At 38.2% G+C, this 25,143-nt stretch overlaps 2 protein-coding genes across 2 annotated transcripts; one reads left to right on the plus strand and one right to left on the minus strand.

Moving 5' to 3' along the window:
* Window positions 1-7,066: 7,066 nt before the first annotated feature.
* TPLATE (ARM repeat superfamily protein) lies at window positions 7,067-13,336 on the plus strand. Its single transcript, XM_079079865.1, has 5 exons — window positions 7,067-8,384; window positions 9,865-10,461; window positions 10,535-10,896; window positions 11,675-12,557; window positions 12,628-13,336. Exons 1-5 carry the CDS (start codon window positions 7,257-7,259, stop codon window positions 13,165-13,167), a joined length of 3,510 nt encoding a protein of 1,169 aa, XP_078935991.1. The 5' UTR covers window positions 7,067-7,256; the 3' UTR covers window positions 13,168-13,336.
* A 1,268-nt stretch (window positions 13,337-14,604) lies between these two features.
* On the minus strand, window positions 14,605-17,224 carry COP13 (Proteasome component (PCI) domain protein). The gene is made up of 11 exons (XM_079079867.1): window positions 16,916-17,224; window positions 16,558-16,673; window positions 16,239-16,485; window positions 16,102-16,159; window positions 15,939-16,028; window positions 15,791-15,856; window positions 15,631-15,720; window positions 15,390-15,548; window positions 15,182-15,303; window positions 15,007-15,079; window positions 14,605-14,878 (listed from the first exon to the last, which is right to left on the minus strand). Exons 1-11 carry the CDS (start codon window positions 17,110-17,112, stop codon window positions 14,810-14,812), a joined length of 1,287 nt encoding a protein of 428 aa, XP_078935993.1. The 5' UTR covers window positions 17,113-17,224; the 3' UTR covers window positions 14,605-14,809.
* Window positions 17,225-25,143: the final 7,919 nt, after the last annotated feature.

A 25,143-nucleotide genomic window follows, 5' to 3' on the forward strand; every position in this document is an offset into this window, starting at 1 on the left:
AAGATCTAGGAAGAAAGTTGGATGATACTTGAGAGGATTTGAAGGAAAATCGGCCAAGGAATGAAATAATGACTAGAAATGGCCAAGTCTCACCTATATACATTTGAGTTTACGGCCACATGAGTTTACGGCCGTAAACTCATGGTCTTGTGGCCGTGAACTCATTTAGATGAGGTTTAGGTTTGCTTTGCTACACTGTGGTTCTAGCAGGTACTTTCTGACACTTAATCCTTAAGTGTATTAGGCTCAAAGCTCCTTAGGATGACCTTTAACCGGACTAGAACTCAGTACTAATGAGTTTGACACTCATTTGAGTTGATTGACTGGGCTTTAAAATCAAAAAAATTTCCGGGTTGTCACACATTCCCATGTAAGTAGATTATCATTTTTGGAGTTTGAGCTTATGTGGGTCATGCAAAGCCATCAAGTAAGCAACTTTATGGTTTAGGACGTTGAAAAGGACTTGGATATGTAATTGTAGCTTCTCGATCTGAGTATTAAGCACTTAATAGGAAAGTGACTTAAGAGGGGAGTACGCTGAGCGTACATGTAGGTACGCCCAGCGTACGCACCATTTAGCCTGTACGCTTAGCGTACATAGGAGTACGCCCAACGTACTCATCAGAGATGGGCCTTGTGAATTTTGGGCCTCGGTTGGGCCATTCAAGGGATTTTGGTTCTTTGGGCTTTAGCGGGCCATCAGAAGTCAGTTAATGTTTGCCAAGAGGATGTTTGGGCTTAGGGTAAGGCCCATTAGAGGAATTGGGCCCAATTTAGCAAATTGGGCCATTAGTGGGCCACTAGTACTTATGTTGGGCTTTTGTTTTGAGTTTGGGCCTTAGTTTTGGATCATTCTGGGCCAGGGGTAGAATGATCATTTTACCCCCATGCATGGATTAAGGATTATGGTATGGGACCCAATTGTTAATTGGGTATATTGATTCGTAGTGACAGCTCAGGAAGCTGGTGGGGCAGCAGCTATGGAATTCATGCGGGAAGCTTCTGCAGTGCAAGGTGAGTCTTCTCACCATACTAATGGGTCTAAGGCACCAAGGCCGACCCATCTTATGTTATGTGGTACACTAGCTGTAGTAGAGATATGTGGTATGATAGTTAACTTTATGCTAAGTGGTATGCTAGTAATTATATGATATGTGATATGCTAGTTGTCTTTGTGATACTTGCATGGAAGACCCCGGGGGGAGCCCATGGAAATTGGATGTAAGACCATGTGGGGTAGCCCATGACATTCCCAGGTAAAGACCATGTGGGGTAGCCCATGGCACGTTGGATGTAAGACCATGTGGGGTAGCCCATGACATTCCTAGGTAAAGACCATGTGGGGTAGCCCATGGCATCCTTACAGGTTTATATATGCATGGCTTATGGTATATAGGTAGCTTTTATAGCTAACAGGATATGTGTTATGTGGATTGTGTGTGTGTGGTATGCTCTGGGAAACTCACTAAACTTCGTGCTTACAGGTTTGTTTGGTTTCAGGTATCATCGTTTTGAAAAGGAAGGGCCCGGATTGATCGCAGTGCACACACCTATGATTTTCGCAATGATCGATTTGTAGGATAAACTCTGATAAATGATTTACTTAACTATGATTTAGAATGTTGAACTAAATGGTATCCATGTTTTAGTTATATTAAAGATGAAATTTTTACCATTGATTTTTGGGTCGTTACAAATCAGAGTTATAAAGGAAGATAATGTGGAATCTCAAATCATAAAATTGTTGATGTGTGTGTACATTTTCGCCTTCGCAAACCGATAGGTACCTAAAAAACATTTAATCTACAACTGTAAGCACAAGGCTTAGTGTTTTTCCCAAAGTATCACATACAACACATCAAAATAAATAGTGTAACATCCCAATTTCAAGACCAAAAATTTTGTTTTAAATTATATTACTTATAAACTCGTTTACTGAAAAACATCATCAATATCATAAAAATCCATCAAATCATAATCACAAGTCTCAAAAATCATATCATTGATACTAATAATGTCGGAGTACAATCCCATAGATCTCAAAATGCGGAAACCGTGTGTGTGCGATGCGCTGCTACCGTGCCGGCTCCTTCCACTTCGCTGAAGAGGTACCTGAAACCAAAACTGAAAACTGTAAGCACGAAGCTTAGTGAGTTCCCCCATCATACCACATACCATATAATCATACATACTGCCAGGCAATTCTGGGGTGCCTGACCTACCCATGTTAAGTTGTTCTCGGGTGCTTGACTTACCCTGGTCAAGCTATTATGGGGTGCTTGACTTACCATGGTCAAGCCATTCTGGTGTGCTTGACTCACCCATGTCAAGTTGTTATGGGGTGCTTGACTTACCCTGGTCAAGCCATTCTGGGGTGCTTGACTTACCCATCGGTTTAACTCAACCGACTACTGGGGACTATTTCACCCCTACCACTACCACATAATAACACAACATAAACATACTGCTAGGAATGCATGGGTACTGACTACCCCTTCGGTATCTTTCAACCGATATCCGGGGACTATTTCACCCCTACTACTACGAATACATATAACAGAGCATCCTAGCACATAGAGCATATCAGATAATGGCAAACCAGGCAATTATCACAAATACAATCATCTCATACATAATCACCTACTGGTGGGCCGACATTGGTGCCTTAGACCCACCTCTACTGGAAGGTAACTCACTTCAATGTCGTGCAATATGAATTGTCCTCGATGTCAGGCTCAACTCCTCTCAGCTCCTACACATAACACTCTTACTTAATTTACCATTACATACTCTTAACCCTTACAAGGGTTACTCAGGTCAAAGCCAAAGTCAAGGTCAACCCTTGGTTAAAGTCAACTCTGGGTCAAACTCAACGTCTGGTTGACTCGACTTGCCGAGTTGACCCAACAACTCGCCGAGTCCCCAAATCCTTAAAACACTAAAACCCCGACCCTACTCGTCGAGCCTTGCACTCACTCGTCGAGTTTTCCTTCATACCAAGTCGGGACATTCTTCAACTGACTCGCCGAGTTCATCCTTGAACTCGTCGAGTCCTCCTTAATGCAAGAAGGCACATTTAGCCATAGACTCGCCGAGTCCCTTATAAACTCGTCGAGTTCGTCTTCATGCAGTTGGGACTTGCCTTGAACTCGCCGAGTTTTGTTCTTGAATTCGTCGAGTTCCATGATTCCCAGGTCCAGTTTCACATCTAACTTGTTGAGTCCTCTTCTAGACTCAACCAGTTCGATCAAAGCAGAAAAAGGGTTGGGGAACCATGCCCCGAATCATCGAGTCCCATGAACGACTCGCCGAGTCCCCCAAAGTCCATGTCCATATAGTTGATTTCAGTCGGGTTTAACATATTCAAAATATAGATCTAGCCTCCTAGGGCCCATAATACACGTAAAGTTACAAACTTGACGTTCATGCATGGGGTATTTGGCACAAATGGCCCTAAAATGGGGTCTACAAGGTGCATGGGGCTCTTATGGCAATGAAGTTGGCACCTTTATGCCATAGGAACCCTCAATGGTTCCAGATCTAAAGTCATACCCCTTTATAATCCCAAAATCCCGAATATGGTACTTTTAAGGCTTAGAAAAGGTAGAAATGAACCTTAACTAAAGATCTAAGAGGTAGATGGTCAAGGTTTCAACTTTATACCTCAAATGAGCTTTGAATGTGCCAAAACCTATGGATCTTCTTGCTTCCTCTTGATCTCTCAAGCTTCCTTCTCCTTCTTAAACTTCAAATACACAAAAATGGCACCAAAAGCTCAAGAACACTCAATAAATGATTAGGGTTTTGAGTTAGGGCTTTTCTGGACTGGGAGGGACGATGGAGGCTGGGTTGGGACAAGATAAGGTGTTTAAATAGGGCGCAAACCCTAAATATTAGGGTTTCATCAAGACAGTCCTACTCGCCGAGTTGGGCTCCCGACTCACCGAGTAGGTTACTTAAAACCCACGTCCAAAGTCTAGCCTACTCGACGAGTTGGGCCTCCAACTTGCCGAGTCCCAGTGTAAAACATACAATTTTTAAATTTAAAACACGTACCAGGAATAGGGTGTTACAAATAGCTATGGGTTATCAGCAACCCTGGGGACTATCGTCGGTCCCAATGGGCTAACAAAACGTCATGCGGGCTAATAACACGCCCTACGGGTTATTAGCAACCCTGGAGACGATCAACAATCATAACAACACGCCATATGGGCTAACATCACACCATATCGGTTATCAACAACCCTGAGGACTATAAGCAGACCCAATGGGCTAACAACACGCCCCTGAGTTATCAACAACTCAGTAACACATAACAACAATTAGCAAATAAGACCCAACTGGTCATCATGCATACATTATGGCATAAGTTAGGGGTGAGCAAAACCGAACCTGAAAACCGAAAAACCGAAAAACCGAAAAAAAAACCGACAAAACCAAAATCGAAACCGAAGCATAAACCGACGGTTTGGGTTTAGATTTTTTCAAAAACCGAAATTTTCGAGTTGGGTTCGGTTTATGGGTTTGGTAAAACCGAGAGAAACCGGACCGAACCGATTATTTATAATTTTTAAAAAAATATATATATTATTTACATAATATAATGATGTTTTGAAAAATAAATAAAAAACATCAAGTGGTACAAGTTGTTAGCACGTTGTTTCTTTGAACCTAAGCCCCCGAGTTCGAAACACTGTATAATCATTTGTCTTGTTTTTATTTTTCCGAACAAATTCAGATGTGTATATATATTTGTTCCCCGTGAAAATTGAACATAAACACGGTTCTATTATATTGGTTAAGGCCCTTCTTGTTTATGTAAAAGGTCGCAGGTTTGATTCACGTTCTTTATACCTTGTTTTATTTTACCAACTCAACTTTTACTTCAAATAAAAACTTATTCCACATTTTTCTCATGTGCTCAGATCCATCCCACATCGTCAGTGGGAAGGAAAATCAATGCCTCTTGGAGCTTATATAATCAATACTTCCTTCCTTAACATTCTATGGTTTGAATCGGGTTTAAAACCGATCAACCCAAAACCGAACCTAGAAAAAACCAAGAAACCGAAACCATCAATTTTAGGTTGGGTTCTAATTTTCTGAAAACCGTTAAGTCGGTTTTGGGTTCGATTTTACCCCAAAACCGACCCAACCCGACTCATGCTCACTCATAACATAAGTAATACAGTGAGAAGATTCACCTGAACGAAGAGATGAATTCCACTGCTTAAAGTTCCACAGTGTTAGCTACACGATCCTCCTAAATCAAACACATGCTAAACTTTAGACTACAGCATAACACCCTTAAAGTTTGACCAAAAGTCAAACTGGTCAAAAAGTCAACGGTCAACAGCCAAAGTCAACCCCCGGTCCACACCCACATCGTGACCACTCATTGGCCATGTCGTGGCATATTCACGACAAAACAGTCGTGATGGCACCAACCATCACGTTGTGGCAAGCAGGCTGCCACGTTGTGAAAGTTGAACTCTCACAACTTAATGAGTTAAGCTCTTAATCCTTCAAGCACCCATTCATACTTTCTGGAAGGCTTTCTTACCTCTATTCCAACATAAAGATCGTAGCTTTACATACAAGCATGCCCAATGCAAGTCTAGATCTCAAACTAGGTCAAAATGGAGAAACAAGACCAAAATCTCATGCATGGAGCTTAATACACAAACAAACTTTAGATCCAAAAGATATAGAGACCAAAGGACCAAGATGAGCTATAAAATTTCAAATTTTATCTCATCTAACCAACCCAAAATCGAAAATTAGCCAAGAAATGTAATAAATCGTAGATCTATGGAGAGGGAACCAAAAAACTGAAAGTTTTATACCTTCTCAAGCTCCACCTGATGCAGGAGATGCAAGATCTGGAGTGATACACTCTTCCAACTAGCAAGCACACCATCTCTTTCTTTCTTCAAGGGCTAAAATCACTACAAAGAGCTCACAAGTTCAATATGAAGGCTAGGGTTTCTTGGAGGGTGAAAGGGAGGTGATGGAGGCTAAGGGTGTGCAAACCCTAGCCCTCGCCTCCCTTAAATAGGGGCATAAATCCCGGAATCAGGGTTAAACACCCAGTGGGCTGTCACGTCGTGACACACAAGATTGAAATACGCTTATACATATATTGCCACATGGTGACAACCCATGTCCCACATTGTGGCATAAGTTTTTTTTCCCCAAAAACCCCATCTTTGATCCCATTAAGTTTTTAGATAATCCACTTTAGAAAACGGGTGTTACAATTTATGATTATCATATTCGATGATTTAATTATTTGTTAAAACAAATCTTTATATTTTATAATCCTTAAAATGTATTGTCTGAATTCGCGAGCGTTACAGTTAATCCAACAACTTAATGCCTAATTTTATACGTCCTACCGAAAAAGATAATAAACTTATATCTTACGATGTCTGTTATTGATCAATTATGTGGTGTTCCTATGACTAATGTTTTCTTATACCACAATATTGATAGGGCTCTTCAATGTCTAGTCATTACTCGTTTCGGGATTACATATGCAAATAGTAAAATGTCTCGGTTTCTTTATACACACTAATCCACATCGAATTGTAGTCAAAAGTATACCTCTTTATGGTACATCCTTGCATGGTGTTGTCATACGTTATAAAGTTTAGGCTGGTGGTGTGGCTATGGTAGGAATCGCGGTTCGTCGTCTCATCTACATCACACACCGTGTTAGGTGCATGGTTCGAGCCGAGCTCGGCGAGAATTAGCCGCGCTTCCTCATCTCTCTTCCTATTCTCCATATTCTCTTATTCCTTCTTTTCTTAGTATACCACTCCTGGTATATGTATATGACAAAGATGATATTAAAACAAGGTGGAGAGGAAGAAAGTTGAGATGGATCGTGGTAAACTCGGTACCACACCCTCCTCTGCCTTACAAAATGTATCTATAGAACTGATTAATGTTATAGATTTATTTAATTTTACCTTAATTTAGTACATTTTATATATATTTGATAATCAAGTTCTTTTTTTTTTGTTCGATTTTTAAAGAAATCTATGATCCACTTGAATAAAAAAGAGAAAAGCCATAACCTTTTAACTGTACGAATCTGACGACGGCGTTTGAGCAATTGTTTTCAGCAGGGAGACCGTTGTAATAAAACCACCAACAGCCTCCGTCGGAATCATATTTTCCACTTCTCTCCGTCGAGGGAGTATTCCACTCCTTCATGCTCTAACAGCCGTAACTAACATTTCAGGGAAATGGATATACTCTTTGCTCAGATCCAAGCGGATCTCCGCTCCAACGATGCCCTCCGCCAATCAGGAGCCCTACTCCAGGCACTCCAACAATCTGCAGCCGGACGTGACATCTCGGTCATTGCCAAGTCCGCCGTCGAAGAGATCGTGGCTTCTCCTGCCTCCGCCGTCTCAAAGAAGTTAGCCTTTGACCTTATTCGATCCACTCGCCTCACAACCGATCTATGGGAGATCGTATGCACTGGCATTCACAACGATCTGGAATTCCCGGACCCCGACGTCACTGCCGCCGCCGTTTCTATCCTTGCCGCCATCCCGTCCTACCGGCTTGGAAAGCTTATTACTGATAGCAATAAAGAAATATCCAGCTGTTTTGATTCGACTAGTGATAATTTGCGGTTTTCAATTACTGAAACCCTAGGTTGTATCCTCGCTCGTGACGATCTGGTGACTTTGTGTGAGAACAACATCAATTTGTTAGATAAGGTGTCTAATTGGTGGACTCGGATCGGGCAAAACATGCTGGACAAAGCTGATAATGTTTCGAAGGTGGCATTTGAATCGGTTGGAAGGTTGTTTCAGGAGTTCGAATCGAAGAGAATGAGTCGATTGGCTGGAGACAAGCTTGTGGATAGTGAAAATTCTGTTGCGATCAGGTCAAATTGGGTGTCATCGATGGTGGAATTTGTTTGGAAGAGGCGAAACGCTTTAATGGCAAGGTCATTAATTCTTCCAGTGGAGAGTTTTAGGTCCAGTGTGTATCCGCTTGTTTATGCCGTAAAATCTGTTGCATCCGGCTCAATCGAGGCTTTTCAGAAGCTCTCAAGGTCTTCGAAGAAAACAAATATCAGCAATTTGGATTCAAGCAAAGCAGAGAGGTTTGTGGGAGTGTCAGATGTAGTCACCCATTTGGCTCCCTTTCTGTCATCTTCTTTAGACCCATCATTGATTTTCGAGGTGGGGATTAACATGTTGTATCTGGCTGATGTTCCTGGTGGCAAGCCTGAGTGGGCTTCAGCTTCGATTATTGCAATTCTCACACTTTGGGACAGACAAGAATTTTCTTCTGCTAGAGAGAGTATAGTTAGAGCTGTTGTTACGAACCTACATCTCCTCGATCTTAGTATGCAGGTTTGTGCAACCACTTCCTACAACTTTGTATTACGTGTATGACATTTATTAGTTTCCATGAATAGAAAGTAGAAACTACTCATCATGTGCAGCAGTATACAGACAACACCATAGGTCATGTTTTCATGACCTGAGAGCCATATCTACTAGCCTTAAAATGCTAAATAACAATCTATTTCAGAATTGCATAAAAATAGTTGCCCAACTGCTGATATGAAATCTAGACACAGGAGGCATGATAATAACTGATTTACTGACATGCTTTGTCATAGTGCTGCTATACTGAAATCAACTAGCCTCTAATCCAGTAGGTTGACAGCAGTTGATAATGAGCTCTATGATACTGGTATCCAATATAGAACTCATTAAGTTTCAGTTATGTTTACTGACATGCTATACTGAAATCAACTAGGCTCTTTATGATATTGAGATCCAAAATATAACGTACTAAGTTCCAGTTCTGTTTACCATGGAGATACAAGATAAAACTTATCAAGCTCTTATTCTCTTTGCCATGTCCCACATTCTTGAACCAGGAATTGAAAGTTGTGGTATCACCCTTCAAAATTGATAAATCATGTTATGACAGAAATTTAAGTAGGTCTTAACACAAATAAAAGTATATGAACAGGACAACAAGTAAGAAATAGTGGACTGGAGTTACCGATAGCGTGAGGTTAGACATGAAGGAGACGGCATTTACTGAGGACATGGCTACAGATATAAGTGTCATTAGGGTGTGGACTGTGGAGACTTAAAATCAGGGCAGCGGAGTAGTCTAGGGCTCTAGGCTCTATTATCCCTTTTTGTTTTTGTGCTTTCTGTATAGTATTTACCTTCTTACTCATGCACTCTCTTTATTTGTAGCTTCTTCATGTTTTCCCCCTCAGATGTGAGATATGAGATATGAGGGCGTGGAGGTGGAGTAGAATATGTCCTAGTTTTCCTTATATGTTTGCGCCTTTCATACAGCATTTACCTGCTTACTTTTGCCCTTTTGTCCCCTTTCCTTTAAGCTTCATTGTTTTATTGCCTGAATGCCTGTGTTTTATTGCATCTATGCCTGAATTGCTAGTATACGTGCTTTACACTTTATTACTTTAAGCTTATTGCTGTATATCCTTACCCCCATGCCACCCCTTTATTTGCATTATTGTGGGCCTGACAGAGATCATCTCTGGAAGCAGTCTCTCTATCACTGGGTGGGGTACGCTTGTATGCATATACCTCCCCTTACCCCATTTTATCTCATTGTTCATTGTGGTTTTTCCTTAATCTTTGGTGAAAAATCAAGGTTATTCCTTTTCTCTTTTCTTTTGGTCAGAGGTGGCTGTTTATTATCTTTAACAGTAACAAAATTATTATAATTATTTTCCATAATATCAATCGTGTAGATATTCTCATGAGTGGGTAACACTTGTATAAAATAGCTTTTGGCGTGTGGATACATGAATATTGATAGAATATACTTTTATTACAGGTGTCATTATTCAAAAGGCTGCTTCTGATGGTGCGAAACTTGAGGGCAGAATCAGACCGAATGCATGCTTTAGCATGCATCTGTCGTACAGCTCTCTGTGTTGATCTTTTTGCAAAAGAAAGTGTTCGAAGAGGCCAAAAACCTCTCTCAGGAACCGACATCGCATCACTTTTTGAAGACACCAGAATCAAAGATGACCTCAACACTGTGACAAGCAAAAATTTATTCAGAGAAGAACTGGTGGCCACTTTAGTAGAAAGCTGCTTCCAGCTGTCACTCCCATTACCCGAACAAAAAAATTCAGGCATGGAAAGTAGAGTGATTGGAGCATTGGCTTATGGAACCGGTTATGGTGCATTAAATTGGACCGAACCAGCTTTAGAAGTAGTGGAGGTCTGTCGTCCTTGTGTGAAATGGGACTGTGAGGGTCGAACTTATGCTGTTGATTGTTACTTAAAGCTACTGGTCAGACTTTGCCATATATTTGATACCAGGGGTGGGGTCAAACGAGTCAAAGATGGGGCATCTCAAGATCAGATTTTGAACGAAACCCGTTTACAAAATTTGCAACGACAACTCGTCAATGATCTGCTTGAGGTTCGTGACTGAATGTTTAGAAATTATGGATTTTTTTTTTTTTCCTTTCTTATGTGGATGTCTATCTGGGCAGGTGAATACCCCTAGAATTGCTGCCCGGCTTATTTGGGCAATTTCAGAACACATTGATTTAGAAGGCTTGGATCCTCTTTTAGCTGATGACCCAGAGGATGCATTAAACATCATCATATCAAAAATCCACAAGATCTTGTTCAATGCTGACTCATCTGCGACTGAAACGAATAAGCTCCAGGATGTTCAAGCAGTTCTTTTATGTGCTCAAAGATTGGGCTCACGTAATGCTAGGGCCGGCCAGTTGCTCACAAAAGAGCTAGAAGACTTCAGGGCTGATCCTTTGACTGATTCTGTCAACAAACATCAGGCCCGTATGATATTACAGAGAATCAAATATGTTTCCAGTCATTCTGATGACAAGTAAGCATCATCTAATTTTAAGTTTAAAAAATAATCCATATTTATCAGGGTTTATGTCTCACTTTAGCAACAAACTATTTTGTATGTTCTCATTTACTCTCTTTAGTCATTCTATTATATATTTTTATTACATATTATAAAAATCAAATCAATTAACTTTCATTGAACATCAACAGATTAAGGCCAGAGTTAAAAAAAAAAAAAACTGTTATATCTAAATATCTATTATATATTATTTAATCTTCAATTTTCAAAATTGAAATACCCATCTAAATGGAAATGATTAAACATTTGGGTTCATCCAAAATCACAACCATTACTTGTTTGTATTTGATTTAACAAATGTAGAAGACAAAAATATGCAAAATGGATAGATATTTTCATCTTCATCGAAACCTTTTTTTTTTAGTAGCTTAAATAATAAATGATAATATTATATTATTATATATTCCATTTGGATGTGGATTTTGATTTTGAAAGATGAAAGATCATTTTGGATGAACACAACTTTCTGTTGGCCTTGATCTGTTCATAACTCATCTTCACTGACAGTTTTTTGTTTAAGGAATATATAATTAATATTAAAAATGAATAATAAAAGGAGTAAAGGGACTTAATGAGAACATATGATATAGTTGGTTACCTTCCTGGACATTGAGAATGACTAAAATGGCCTGTTATAGCATAGCATGTCATAATGGTACAGTTTGACCCTAAGTAACTGACTAAAATGAGTAAATGAGAACATAAGAAATAAACCCTATTTTGTTTGTTACAGGTGGGCTGGTGTTAGTGAAGCAAGAGGAGACTACCCATTCAGTCACCACAAACTAACAGTTCAATTCTACGAAGGCTCAGCAGCCCAAGACCGAAAACTGGAAGGATTAGTTCACAAAGCTATTCTAGAACTATGGAGACCCGATCCGAGTGAACTAACTCTATTATTAACAAAAGGAGCGGATGCTACTACTTCACTAAAAGTTCCTCCAAATGCACACACATTAACCGGTAGTAGTGATCCCTGTTACGTGGAAGCATACCACTTATCAGACCCAAGCGATGGCAGAATCACACTTCATTTAAAAGTTCTAAATCTAACCGAAATGGAACTTAATCGGGTCGACATCCGGGTCGGGTTATCCGGCGCTTCATATTTCATGGACGGGTCCCCCCAAGCAGTTCGACAGTTACGCGATCTAAACTCTCAGGAACCCGTATTATGCAGCGTCACATTGGGGGTGTCTCATTTTGAAAGATGTGCGCTTTGGGTACAAGTGTTGTACTACCCGTTTCATGGACATGACATTGCAGGGCATGAAGGTGACTACACTGAAGAAGATCAACAAATCATCAGACAAAGAAGAAACTTAAAGCCGGAATTAGGAAAGCCTGTAATCATGAGATGCCAGCCTTACAAGATTCCATTAACCGAGCTTTTATTGCCTCATAAAATCTCACCCGTGGAGTATTTTCGCCTCTGGCCTAGTTTACCGGCCATGGTGGAGTTCACAGGTACTTATACATACGAAGGTAGCGGGTTTAAGGCCACAGCTGCTCAGCAATACGGTTCTTCCCCTTTCTTGAGTGGGCTCAGATCTTTATCTTCCAAGCCTTTTCATAGAGTTTGCTCTCACATTATCCGAACTGTAGCTGGGTTCCAGGCAAGTTAATTTTTTTATCTTATTTTTTACTTATTACTTATGTTAACGATTATGTTTTTATTTTTTGTAGCTATGTTTTGCTGCAAAGACATGGCATGGGGGTTTTGTGGGGATGATGATATTTGGTGCAAGTGAAGTGAGTAGAAACGTAGACTTGGGTGATGAAACAACAGCTATGATATGTAAGTTTGTGGTTAGGGCATCAGATGCAGCCATTATAAAAGAAGTTGGTTCGGATCTACAGTCATGGTGTGATGATCTTACTGATGGGGGTGTCGACTACATGCCGGAAGATGAAGTCAAGCTGGCTGCTGCTGAGAGGCTACGTGTATCCATGGAACGGATAGCTATTTTAAAGGCGGCTCAGCCGCCTCCTAAAGCCCCAAAAATTGAAGAAGAAGAAGAAGAAGAAGTAAAAGATGACGTGGACAGTGATGATGATGACGTGGTGGACAAGAAGGAAAGTGGGGAGGACGGAAAGAAGAAACACAAGGGTCCCACAACTTTGTTTGAGTTGACACCGGAGGAGGTGGAGCATCGTGCGCTTCAAACTGCGGTGTTGCAGGAATGGCATGCGCTGTGTAAAGATAGAAACACCAAAGTTAAATAGGACAAGTTTCAAGTTTTTTGGCGGGAGTTTTGCATAGTTTTGTTTTTATAAGTGGTTATTGAGGCTGTGACGTCAGAGTGTTTTCTTGTTATTTGTTTGTCTAATTCCGTGGTTGTGTTGTATTCTTGTACTCTTTTTCAGGCACATAGTGATTCATTTCTTTTCTGTATGGACTCCTTGTTGTCTATATATCATTACTTAAAAAAAAACTTGCTTTAAAACAAGCAATTTATGATTTTATCCCAAAAAATGAAATTATCTAAAGCAAATCTACACATTGGAGTTGTCAATCTCTGGTGCAAGGTAAAATGGCCCATGCTGTGTTCTTGACTTCTCTTTGGTTCATATGGAAAGCTACGAATAACAAGGTTTTCAACAACATTTCCTTGCCCCCCTCCCATGTGGTAGAAGAGATCAAGGCGAATTCCTTCTTATGGATTAAGAATAGAAGGAAAGATAATTCTTTGAATTAACATGTTTGGTGTAACTTTCCTTTTACAGTGTATTAATTTTGTCTTGTTTGTTCTGTTTTTGCCTCTACCTCCTTGCTTGGGGGTTGAACAAAATTTTTGCCGTTCAAAAAAATTCCAAAGCAAAGCACAAGAAGACCACTACACTTCGCTTTATTTCAGTTTAACCATTGAATTTTTTCAATAAAACCCTTCCATTTATGCACTTTTACAAATTTAACCATTTTGGCCTATAAAATAAATATGAACATAGGTTTCACTGTTTTTTTTGGTTACGTAGACATTTTTAAGTGACAACCTATTTGACACGGAAGCAATTTACTTTATGAAACTGAGGAGATGTACACTCATCCATCTAATGATTGTATGCCTTAACCTTAAATGGACATGACTTCTGCTTGTAGCAGCAAAATTGGAGATGATTCGATTAAGTGAAATTTCGTCTGTCGATGTGGAGTTGAAGCTAAATGTTGGACTTCTTGGAAAATTAACAACCTGGTAGGAGATTCATTGGGTACTCTAATTTTCAACTAATTCCCTGCAACTTTGTACATTTGATTTGTAAAGATTTACTTTATGATTGGTGCCAAAGATTATAACTACTTCGAATGGATTGATTCTTCAGTGTCAAATGATTGCAGTAAAGCACCTGTTAATGACAACCCCATACAACAAAAAAACAAGATTAGTATGTTGATATTACTTGGGTTTAGTTTAGTCATGTTTTGTTTGTAATGTATATAGTTCTGATTGTCATATTTGTATACCATGATATATTGTGATGTTCAAATCAACATACATATACATCCACATTCAAAACGTTAATTAATATGCAACAAAGCAGTAATTAGTATTCATCCATTGTGCTTCAATGTCTTGCTTCTACTTTAAGCAGTAATTAGTATGCAACAAAATTTTACAGTGTGGTTAAGAGAAATCATGAAATTTTCTTTTGGGGATGCAGCAATCATAAGAACATAGGATTTTGACTACAAACATAACAAATGTAACAACCTCCAAAACAATAGCTGTTCATTTACAAAATTCCCACAAAAAAAGTGACTTGATTAAAAGGCTAATAGTAATAAGATTCCACAAGTATTGATTGCATATGTTTGTCTCTCAGTGAAAAATAGAAAGTAATATAACCCAAAATCATGGCAACTAAACTCTCATAAGTTGAACTTCTGAGGAACACCATCAAAATCATCAAAGTCAAATCGTTGTCGTTCTCTCCCAACCTGAACAAATTAAAATCAACAAAATTCAACTTCCAATTAAAATTATCATTTAAAAAAAAAAAAAAAAAAACCTCAATAAATTCATCAAATGACACCACAGGTTTCTTTCTAGTGCTAGCTAGCCATACCTTGGACAGATAAAGGGGATCACATGCCATAGACTCATCCATTGTTGTCAGCTTCTTTGACAGTTTCATGATTCTGGAGTTCAATAACAAACATCCACATATTATTACTATAACAGATTTCTTAACTTCTTCTACAGTACAAGAATGATAAATCTTCTCAGTTTCAAAACCATACCTTGAGATCGATGAATCAATATGCTCAATCATCTCACATGTTTTGTATTCCTCAGGATCTTCAAGAAATCTAACCATGCCATCCTTCTGGTTGATAGTTGCATAGATCTCACCATCCTCGATCTTTTATTAACATACAAAATCAACACACAAGTTTTTTTTAAAAAAAACAATCAAAAAGAAAAAGCAGATGCTTATATTCTACTTACCATTTCAAGTACATGCATTTCAGCCTCCTTAGCAGTACTTATCTGTGCAGTGTTGGCTATGTCTTGAAGGGATAAAGTCAAATATGTCTGAGTCAACCTCTGAATATTCCTTTTATACATAGATGACACAACCTGCTTTACCAATCCAAGATTGTTTCCCTGCAAAAGAAAGTAAATTGTTATATCTGTTCTACGTTTTCAACTTCACATGCAAAAGGAGACTATGAATTATGAAACTCACATTCTCAAACTTCTCCTGATTCGCTACTACAAATGCTTCAAGTTCTGAAATATTTCCAGTGCTGTAACTATTTGCCAACTCAATGTAGGGCTACTTGGAAATAAAAAACAACAATGTTAAGAAAAAAAAAATGTTTTCATATAGAGAGACTAGAAATTACCTGAGAGAAGTTCTTTAAATTCCTTTGAGCAACTGAAGAAGTATACTTGGGGAATGTGGCAGAAAACTGCATTCAATGCCCTTAAATATTAATATTTAAAACTAAATATAATTTTGGAGTTCATTTGACAAGTATGAGAAACACAAACCTGGCGAAGGTGAATGAGTGAAACCAATATGTATTTCTTGTATGCTTCAACAGCTATCGCGTTCATGGAAGACATAGGAGCAGTTACCACCTGGATGTATATTAGAACAAAATGTAAAAGAAAAAGTTAACTGAAAAGGTAAATAACTATTGGAATGACATACATTGTGGAAGAGTTCCAATGCTTTGGCAAAACGTTTTTGTCCTATGCAAATCATCCCCCTAGCAGATCATCAAATAGAACAAGAAAATTAGCATACTTGTCACCACGAATAATTACATTATAAGAAAACAAACTCACCCGTAATAGCAGTATAGGAAAAAGTCCCTTGGTTGATCAACTTCGTATACATCATCCTCCAAGATGCTATAACCAGTTTTATAACACTTTGATAATAAACAGACTTGAAGAAAGTCTGGGTGTAAAGGAGTTAAGTGTTCCGAGGATGGTTGAATCTTGCGGATAGCAGTTAAGAGAGGAGCCACTGCTCTCATAGGGGGACCAAGAATCATAACTTGTTCATGCAATCTTTTACAAATGGATATAACTGCACGAATGTGGTTAATTTGTTAATATGATATAGGCAGAAACTGTTACTATAATGGAGTTAGAGACATACATTTGTCAGGCACCAAGCGGATCTGTGCTACACTGCATACATCAATGAATCTGACAACAGAAAGAACAAGTTCGTTTGCTTGTGCTTCTGGAATTGGACCTGCTGTACATGCTTCCCTGTCATAACATCAAGCAGACAAATCGGTTCAAAAATCAGTATATGCATAACAACAAGGCAAAAATAAACAACAATCACAGAAAGAAAAGAGTAACATCAACAATTACTATTACTTGGTAGCAAGTAGATAAGTAAGTGATGTTCAAACGCTACACGATCAAACCCCTAAATCTAGAGAAAATCATTCTATTCTTCGCGAAGAATGAGGCAACAAATGAGAAATACAAAAACTAGGACTTACAGAATGTAGAGGTAACCAAGGGAATGAATGGAAGGGTCAAGTTGAGTGAGACATGAAGCAAAAGTTGCAGCCTGAGAGCGTATAACGTCCTCAGATTGCTTCAGAAGATTGTTCAAGTGATTTACGTCTTGAGAACTTCCCGAAAACCCTTGAATTTCAGCCACCAGTGAATCCACCGAGTTCGCATTCAAGTTCATGATGTCCTTCTCTTCTACTCCTACCACTGTTTAGTTTTTTCGCTTCAGTTTGATATGCTTCGATTCGTTGATCAGAAAACTGGAAGCAAAATCAATCGATACCGCTCGGAAGAGGGTTCTTAAGAATGTTATGCCGTCTCGGGTCATCCGTTTGATATGGGTATCGGTTTATACCCGATTTTGTAACCCGACAGACTTTTCATGGTGCTTAATAAAAAGTAATAAAAAAATATGAAAAAAAATTCCCACATAAAAGTATATACGGTGTTGGTTTGGATGGATCGGTTTGATCCAATCCAATCAAGTAAATCCAAATTGATTTCCGTTTTCAAAACATGGATCTGAATAGTTCAAACTAAATTCAAATCTGATCCGATCTGATCCAATTACAATTCGGTTTGATCGATTTTTATAATTCGGTTTTTAAAAATTAAAACATTTTAAAACGACATATAATTATAATATTACCGAATTTTACACAAGAAACAAAAACAAATTATTTAGTTACGATTTGAAATTTATAAACAACTATTAAGAAAGTATATTATATTTTAATATTTTATAGATAAAAACTTTTGAGAGAAAATGCATATTAATATTTTTTATTAGGTGAAACTTTTTGAACCTATTTCAAAAAATAAATTACAAAATTAATAAATAATTATAGATATATATTAAAAATAAATAAATAATAAACTGTTATTCAGTTTTTTTGGACTATTCGTTTCTTATTTTATATATCATAATCAATCCAAAATCCAAAATAATAATTCGGTTTTGTCGAAAATCAATCCAAAAATCCGAATATCCGAACCAAATAGTCCAATTGGACAATTCGGTTTTATCCAAATACTAAACATCCCTATATACTATAGTATTATTTAGGTGTTGTTTGTTTTTCTAAAGCCAAAATGTTTGGAGTCTGCGGACCACATCTGCAAGCATCTACGGCAGAAGAGGTGGACCAAATGTCTACAGTCTGCAATAAGAAGACTGTTTGTTTTTAACGTCTGCGGTTGCTGAAACAAATTGATTTTTTCAAACTTAATTTCATGTCTTAAACATTAAAAATGCATTTTCAAAAAAAAAAAAAAAAAAAAAAAACTGCACAGTGGCCCATGTTTTTTTGGGTTTAGGTTCAAATGAGGTGTGAAGGCCTTTTTGTTGGGTTTTGAGCATAACATCATTCTTATGGTGTACATGCAACCCTAATTGCTTTGGATCTAGGTTTCTCTATTTGAACATACAACTATGAAAACCAAAGCAATAACCCTATGACTAGTATACATATTTCGAAATTTACAAATGAAAAAGGGTTAGAAACTTTACCTCTCTTGTTATGTAGCAATAACAAGACTAATCATTCTTGATCTTGACTTCTGAAAGCCTAGTGCCCCAAGTGTTGTACCTCTAATGGGGTCACAAACACCCAATGCAAACAGAATGACTTGAGAGAGAAGAAGAATTCGACTAGGGTTTCCCATAAACTCATAGGGACGAATTCCACTAGCTAAGGGGTCTATTTATAGTTGAGGCTATTAGGGTTTTAAGGTGGAAACCCTAACTTCCTTGCTTAGGCCTTAAGAAATCTATGGAGCCCTTCTAGAAAGCCCCTTGGACGAAATCATTATGGGCTTTCCATAGATTTCGTCCAATCCCTTTCTATTAGGAATCCATAGCCTAACTAGCAACTATCAGATAATTGCAATATCAGTCCCCTTTATTTAATCAGTCTCTTTTGACCACTAAATTAATTCCAAATTAACTTCTGATCAATATTAATTAAATAATATGATTTCCACATAATATATTAATCTTGTAATATATTAATAAAACCATTTTGAGTACTAATTTATTATTCATATAATAAATTCTACTCTCTCTCCTCTTATCATCCTATCAAGTTGATGAGTGAAGGCAACCCAAAAGGACCATGCTCATAATCGGGTCAGGTACATAACAATAATAGTTATGGGCTTAGACACCTAATCCAACAGTCTCCCACTTAGATAAGTCTAATAATTATTATTACAAGTACAACTTCAGAACCTGATTAGCAATCGTAGCTTTCAAAAGCCGCTATCGAACTCTGATCTTATCAGTAACGCGTCCTTTAGATAATGGATCATATATTCCTCCATTCTAGATATCGTATAAACTGACACATGGATTATAATCATTCTCTCTGTTCATGCATTGTTTTCCAATTTCCGATTTATGACGACTGACTAATTGAACAGATCAAATCAGTCCGGGCTTGGCCAAGCGCTTTGGGGCGTCATCACTAAATCATCGAGGGGCCCACAGATATCGCTTTTATCCCACTTTGGGTAAAAGGAATAGATAAACTTTGACTCATATGCTTGCACTATTTACTCATCAAATCACACACAACAATACGTTTTATAACACCAAGTTACTGGTGCGTTTACGCATTATCAATGTGCAACCGAATCGTAAACAACAACTCATATCTCTCCGTTTCAAGAATATAAGATATTATCATCTTACTAATCACTCGTGATAAAATCCATGAAGTGATTCAAGTGAGCGTGGGTCTAATCCAATACTCAAATCTTATTTCAAGAGCACTCATGAACACTGCAGCAGACTTTTGCTATGTCTAAACATTTTAGACAATCTACAGTCAGATTCATGACAGTCTTACCTCATTACCTACTTCCAAAGTATGATTGATTGTGGATGTTTGAATAACCTAGTTATTCTAGAAGTCAAAACATGCAAAGTGAAACACAAGAATAATCGAATCCAACATGGTCTCAAACTTTGAGTACAAATAAAACACTTATTATTTAATCACCATATCGATTACACATTATTCATTGTATAATGTTTCAAATAATCAACTTAATACTTGAATTATAACAATAGTTGTCCCATGCTCAATGATGCTCATTTCATAATTCCTAATCCTTATCACAAGTGTAAGAATACCAAATTCTTGCCACTATTAGAATATGTTAGATTCTAACATTTTATGCAATGATCCTTTTGTAATGTCATAGCACCAAAGTCACCAAGACTTTACCAATGAAATTACAAAGTGCTCTATTGGAGATTGTTACAAGACAACTTCATAGATATGAAGTCTCACATTCAAAGTACATTCATTTGAACATCCTTCCTGCATAAAAGTTTCTAATCTACATAGATTCTCAATATCCAACTCCCATTATGGAAACATTTCCATATTTCCCATATGACAATTCATCATTAATAAAGTCCCATCTATTCATAATAATGCCAATATGGTCCATCCATTACTATACTTCCAACTGCCCACAAGCGACCAATCCTTAGCGAACCTCAGATCGTCCTTGACAGTTGTTTAATTATTTTAGTCATATCCGGTTCTGGTCCATTTTCCCTCTTAATGCCCTAGGCATTTGGAAAATCAGAACGGACGAATATTACAACATATGCAATCGATCCTATACCTGAAACGTATGGGATACGATACGCAAAGGAAACATGATACTTTACCAGTCTCTTGCCATATATAGAATTCCCTTATGTTGAATCTTTTCAACATAACATTTATATATGTCCTTTGACTAAATTTGATTAAAATTTCTCGATCTAAGCTTTTAGATTTGAAATGAAGTATAAATTTCTCTCCCTTAATTATAGTAAAACAACTTTTCAACCTCTGCAACTTTGCGAATTGAAACTTTTGTTTTCTATAATTAATATTGCTAACTTGCAACACTTACCACAATAATCATGCTCCCACTAACATGATAATTATATCTTTACCAACATAACACTAATGCTCCCACTAGCTTTGACATGTACTCAGAAAACAACTGAACTTCTAGAAATCAATACTTATTGACTTTCTTACCAAAGTTCATATTTCTTATACGTGATGCTTCGATAAGACTTTATCTAAGCTCACACACCTCTAATTAGAAAGCTCATATGTGTGTCTAAACTATTTCAGAACTTATATCAATCAGTCCCAAATGTTCAGACTAATTGCCAAATCTCACAATTCGAACTATGAAGAGGGATGTCGTGATCATAATTGAATTTGAGAATGCAATTTACACAATCACTATCTCCTTAAAATCTTCCTAGTGACAATGTTTCCTCACGATCATTTTCATGAAATGGGGAGAAACCTTATTACTTAGATTTTATGGTGCATGTGTTCCTATCCACGTGAATTTGTCATAACCATAATCATAAGACAAGGTTGCGACAAATCCAAAACCATATGGACTGAACTTGTTCAATCTTAGTTTCTTGCTATCTGGCAGCACAAAGGCCTACCATGTCTTCCAAGTAGTTTAGCAGCTCACCCATACAAATCAATGAACTTTCACCAATCAAGGTGTTTTGCCTTATGCAATCCATTGAGAACTCTTAGGACTCACATGCATAATTAACTTAACTGGAATGACACAGAAACAAGAATATGTCAACACGATAGGTTATAAGCCTCAAGTCGTGTGCTAGTGATTGACAATAGGTTTATTATTGATTAGTTCTTGAAGTTATTCAAGACCATTAACACTCCCACTGACCTCTTGACATATAAGATTTTCTTGTCAAAAAACATTCCCTGACAAATAAATATTCAAGAGTTAGTGCAGATTCTTATCAAGACAAACACTTTTCAATTAGTCCTAGTTGATATTTGTCTTATCCAAGACATCACAACTTACCAATTTCAAATGTGCGGGAATAAGAAGACATTTTCTACTCCACATTTGATGAGTGTGTTATAAACCTTCTTAAGATGTGTCACTCAAGTCACAATTTTGGAGTTTAACTCTAAGACTCGATTTTGGAACGAAGTATGATTCACCTTTTGATTTAACCATTTCAACAATTCGTGATTCATCTTCTTAGCCATACTAGTGCACAAAGGTGTCCTTAGAGGATCAATCGTGATATGGTTTCATAATCCTTAAAACGATCATAAAACATGATACTCAAGTACTCTCCCTTCTTTTTCAGATTGGAGAAACTTTTATCTTTCTGTCTAATTGATTCTTCTGTTCGTTCTGCTATTCATTGAAACTTTTCCAATGATTCAGAATTACACTTAATCTTGTAAGTATAACCATGTTTACTAAACTTTTAGTAAATCATGACGAATAGCCTTCATTGTTATTTGTGGTGGACCTGACCAATACACAACAATGTGTACTAGATCTCCTAGTCCTTCACTTGACTCTTTGTCAAGGAATTAGTCTTAATTTTCCAAATACGAAGGTTCTCATTCATCACACAAAACAAGTTGTATGATTCTAAGTTTCTGTCCAATTGAAACTTGGGCGATGAGAATCTTTCCTTATTTAGTAAATTTCCGACACTATCACAAATAACATAATAAAGAATCACATCCATTTCAATATTGCTAACAACAGAAATACACAAACATCAATTTTCACAAATGTCATTGTAAGGAAATATAAATAAGACAAAAATCAAAATTTATTTTATTTATAAAAACGTGGAAAAACTTGTCCTTACAACGCAATTACAAATGAAAACTATGTAAATATTCCTAAGTAATCTATCATAACCACGAAGTAGCAGCTCAAAAATCCGATCATCGAACCATGCGATCGAAATTCATCTCTTCACGATCCGACTCAACTCACTTCTTCCTTTAAGCTTCCTTTCTTTTCTTCGATCCTACAAAACATCAAAATGCAATCTTATCACATCATGTGTTAAGAATCTACAAATAGGAACTTAATAGAGTTAGATAGTGAATTTTACCTGAACCAGAGTCATACATCTTGACTCTCCCATCCTTTCGATCCTTCAGGTAGATATGGCAGCTTCGTAACCAATTCTCCTTGTCTTGGCAGTAGAAGCAAAGAGACTCTTTTGGAATAACACATTGGACAATCTCAGATTCAGCCTTTCTCTTTACCATCTGGTCAAACGGTTTGACCATGGCCAATCCATTTCCATTGGGAAGAGTAAGTTTTTCTGGACTTCCAATGTTGCCATTGTCAATGTCAATGGAAGTTTGGGAGGTTGATCTACCAGTCAAATTTGCTTGACCAATGTAACACCCCATTTATTTATTAGATAAATAAATAAATTAATAAACGAAGGTAGCCCTAAAATAAATAATTATATAACAAAGGATAGTCTCGAAGAACTAATTAGCATAATTTAGAAGTTGAGGGTTAAAAGTGGAAGTTCCAGACTCAATTATAATTATTTATGAAGACATGGGGGGGGCTCCGTGGTAATTATTTGGATTTAATTTGGAAGAAAAAGAGAAGGGAAGACTAATTATGTCATAATTGAAAGATTGGGGTTAAAAAGGTAAATTTTGGATTAGTTTTGTAAAGATTTTAGAAGTTGGGGACTGTTTAGTAAAATCCGGACTTAGTTTGCAAAGGAATTCAAGGGGAAGGGTTTAAAGGGTAAATATGGGGCCTATTTCAAAAATAATTATGAAGGGAGGGGCCATAAGCGTCATTAGGGCAATAAGTTTCATGGAGGCGGGTATAAAACCCTTGTGAAACCCTAACCCTACGGACCATTTATGCAGTCGCCACCTTCACCTTATGCCTCCTATCTCCGACGCCACCTCCTTCTCATTCTCCCCAGCCGCCGCCGTTAAAACCTAAGTCCAGCCGCCATGTGTGAAGACTGCCGCCACCACCCTCTCCGTTCGCTATTCCGACCAGCAGGGGCTCGTTGTCGTTGCTCCTTCGCCGCCGAACGCCTCAACAACCTCATTATCGGAGACATCGTGTGCATCGGAGTTTTGCTGAGACCGAGGAATACCGTCGACGTCGTCACAGCGTGGTTCATGAGAAGTTGGGAGCTCTCGGTTGGACCATCGCCTTCCATCTACACTTTCTTCTTCGTTCCTCGGTGGCCGACGTCGTGTACGTCGACTGAGATCGACGGTGCGCTTTGGCCTTCGTTTCTAAGTTCCGGTCGTCGCTTTCCGCGACTGAGTTGAGGAACGTTGGTCTTTAGATCGGGTTTGCTAACATGTGTAGGTGCTAGCTCGGTTGGGAAACAAAAGGACCGCCACCACCACCGTGAGGTGGTGGCTGTCATCGCCAAACACCACTAGGTGGGTGCTGGAGGGTATTCTGCATTTTGGAGTGTGTATTTTGTGTGGCTGGAACGCCAAGGAAGTCACCACCGCCACCACCGTGAGGTGGTGGCTGCCGCCTCGAGCCACCGCCGGCCGCCACTAAGGTGGTTGTGTGTGTGTGTGTTAGAGTAGCTAGTGTGTGTGTGTGTGTGTTTATTTTTTTGGATTAAAGCCTTGTAATTGTAATTAGCGAAAAGATTAATGAAAAGAATCAAAACCACCACCGTAAGGTGGTGGCCGCCGCCGCAAGCCGCCATTGACCACCACTACCCGAGGTGGTAGTGGGTGATGCCCCACTAGCAAAACCCTAATGGGCTTAAAGATTAGTTTTGGGCCTATTGGGCCATGTTTAGGTGGAAACCCTAATTAGGGTTTAAAAAACCCTAATTGAGAGTAATTGGGCCTTAGACTTATTTGGACCCACCTTTGGGCCATTGGGATTGGATTGTGTATTAAGCCCAAATTATTCCATGTCATTTATCTAGTAGAGTAAATAACTTAATGGATTAAGTCCTTAATGGGTTAAGTGAGAAACACTTAACCCTAATTGTCATTTTATGTGAAACCCTAATTTTCACTTGGGCCTTTATATTGGGCTTTGGTGATTGGGCCAATAATGGGCCATTCGAGAATGATGATATGGACTAGAATATTTAGATGGGCTTTAGGGTAAGGCCGGGCTTTAGGGTAAGGCCCATAAGAGGGTTTGGGCCCAATTTGGAAAATTGGGCCATAAATGGGCCATAGTTTGGGCCTTGATGGTTATATGATGTTGGGCCATTAGAATGCCAAGTATTTGGATTGGACTAAATGGTCGGGCCTTAAGGGAAGACCATGTAGAGGGTTGGGCCCAATTTGGAATATTGGGCCATATGTTGGGTTTTGACTCATAGTTGACTTTTGGGCCTTTGATTTGGGCCTTG

The sequence above is a fragment of the Lactuca virosa genome, chromosome 2, assembly GCF_052849685.1.
Source record: "Lactuca virosa cultivar CGN04683 chromosome 2, Lactuca_virosa_CGN04683_v6, whole genome shotgun sequence".
Lineage (NCBI taxonomy): Eukaryota > Viridiplantae > Streptophyta > Magnoliopsida > Asterales > Asteraceae > Lactuca > Lactuca virosa.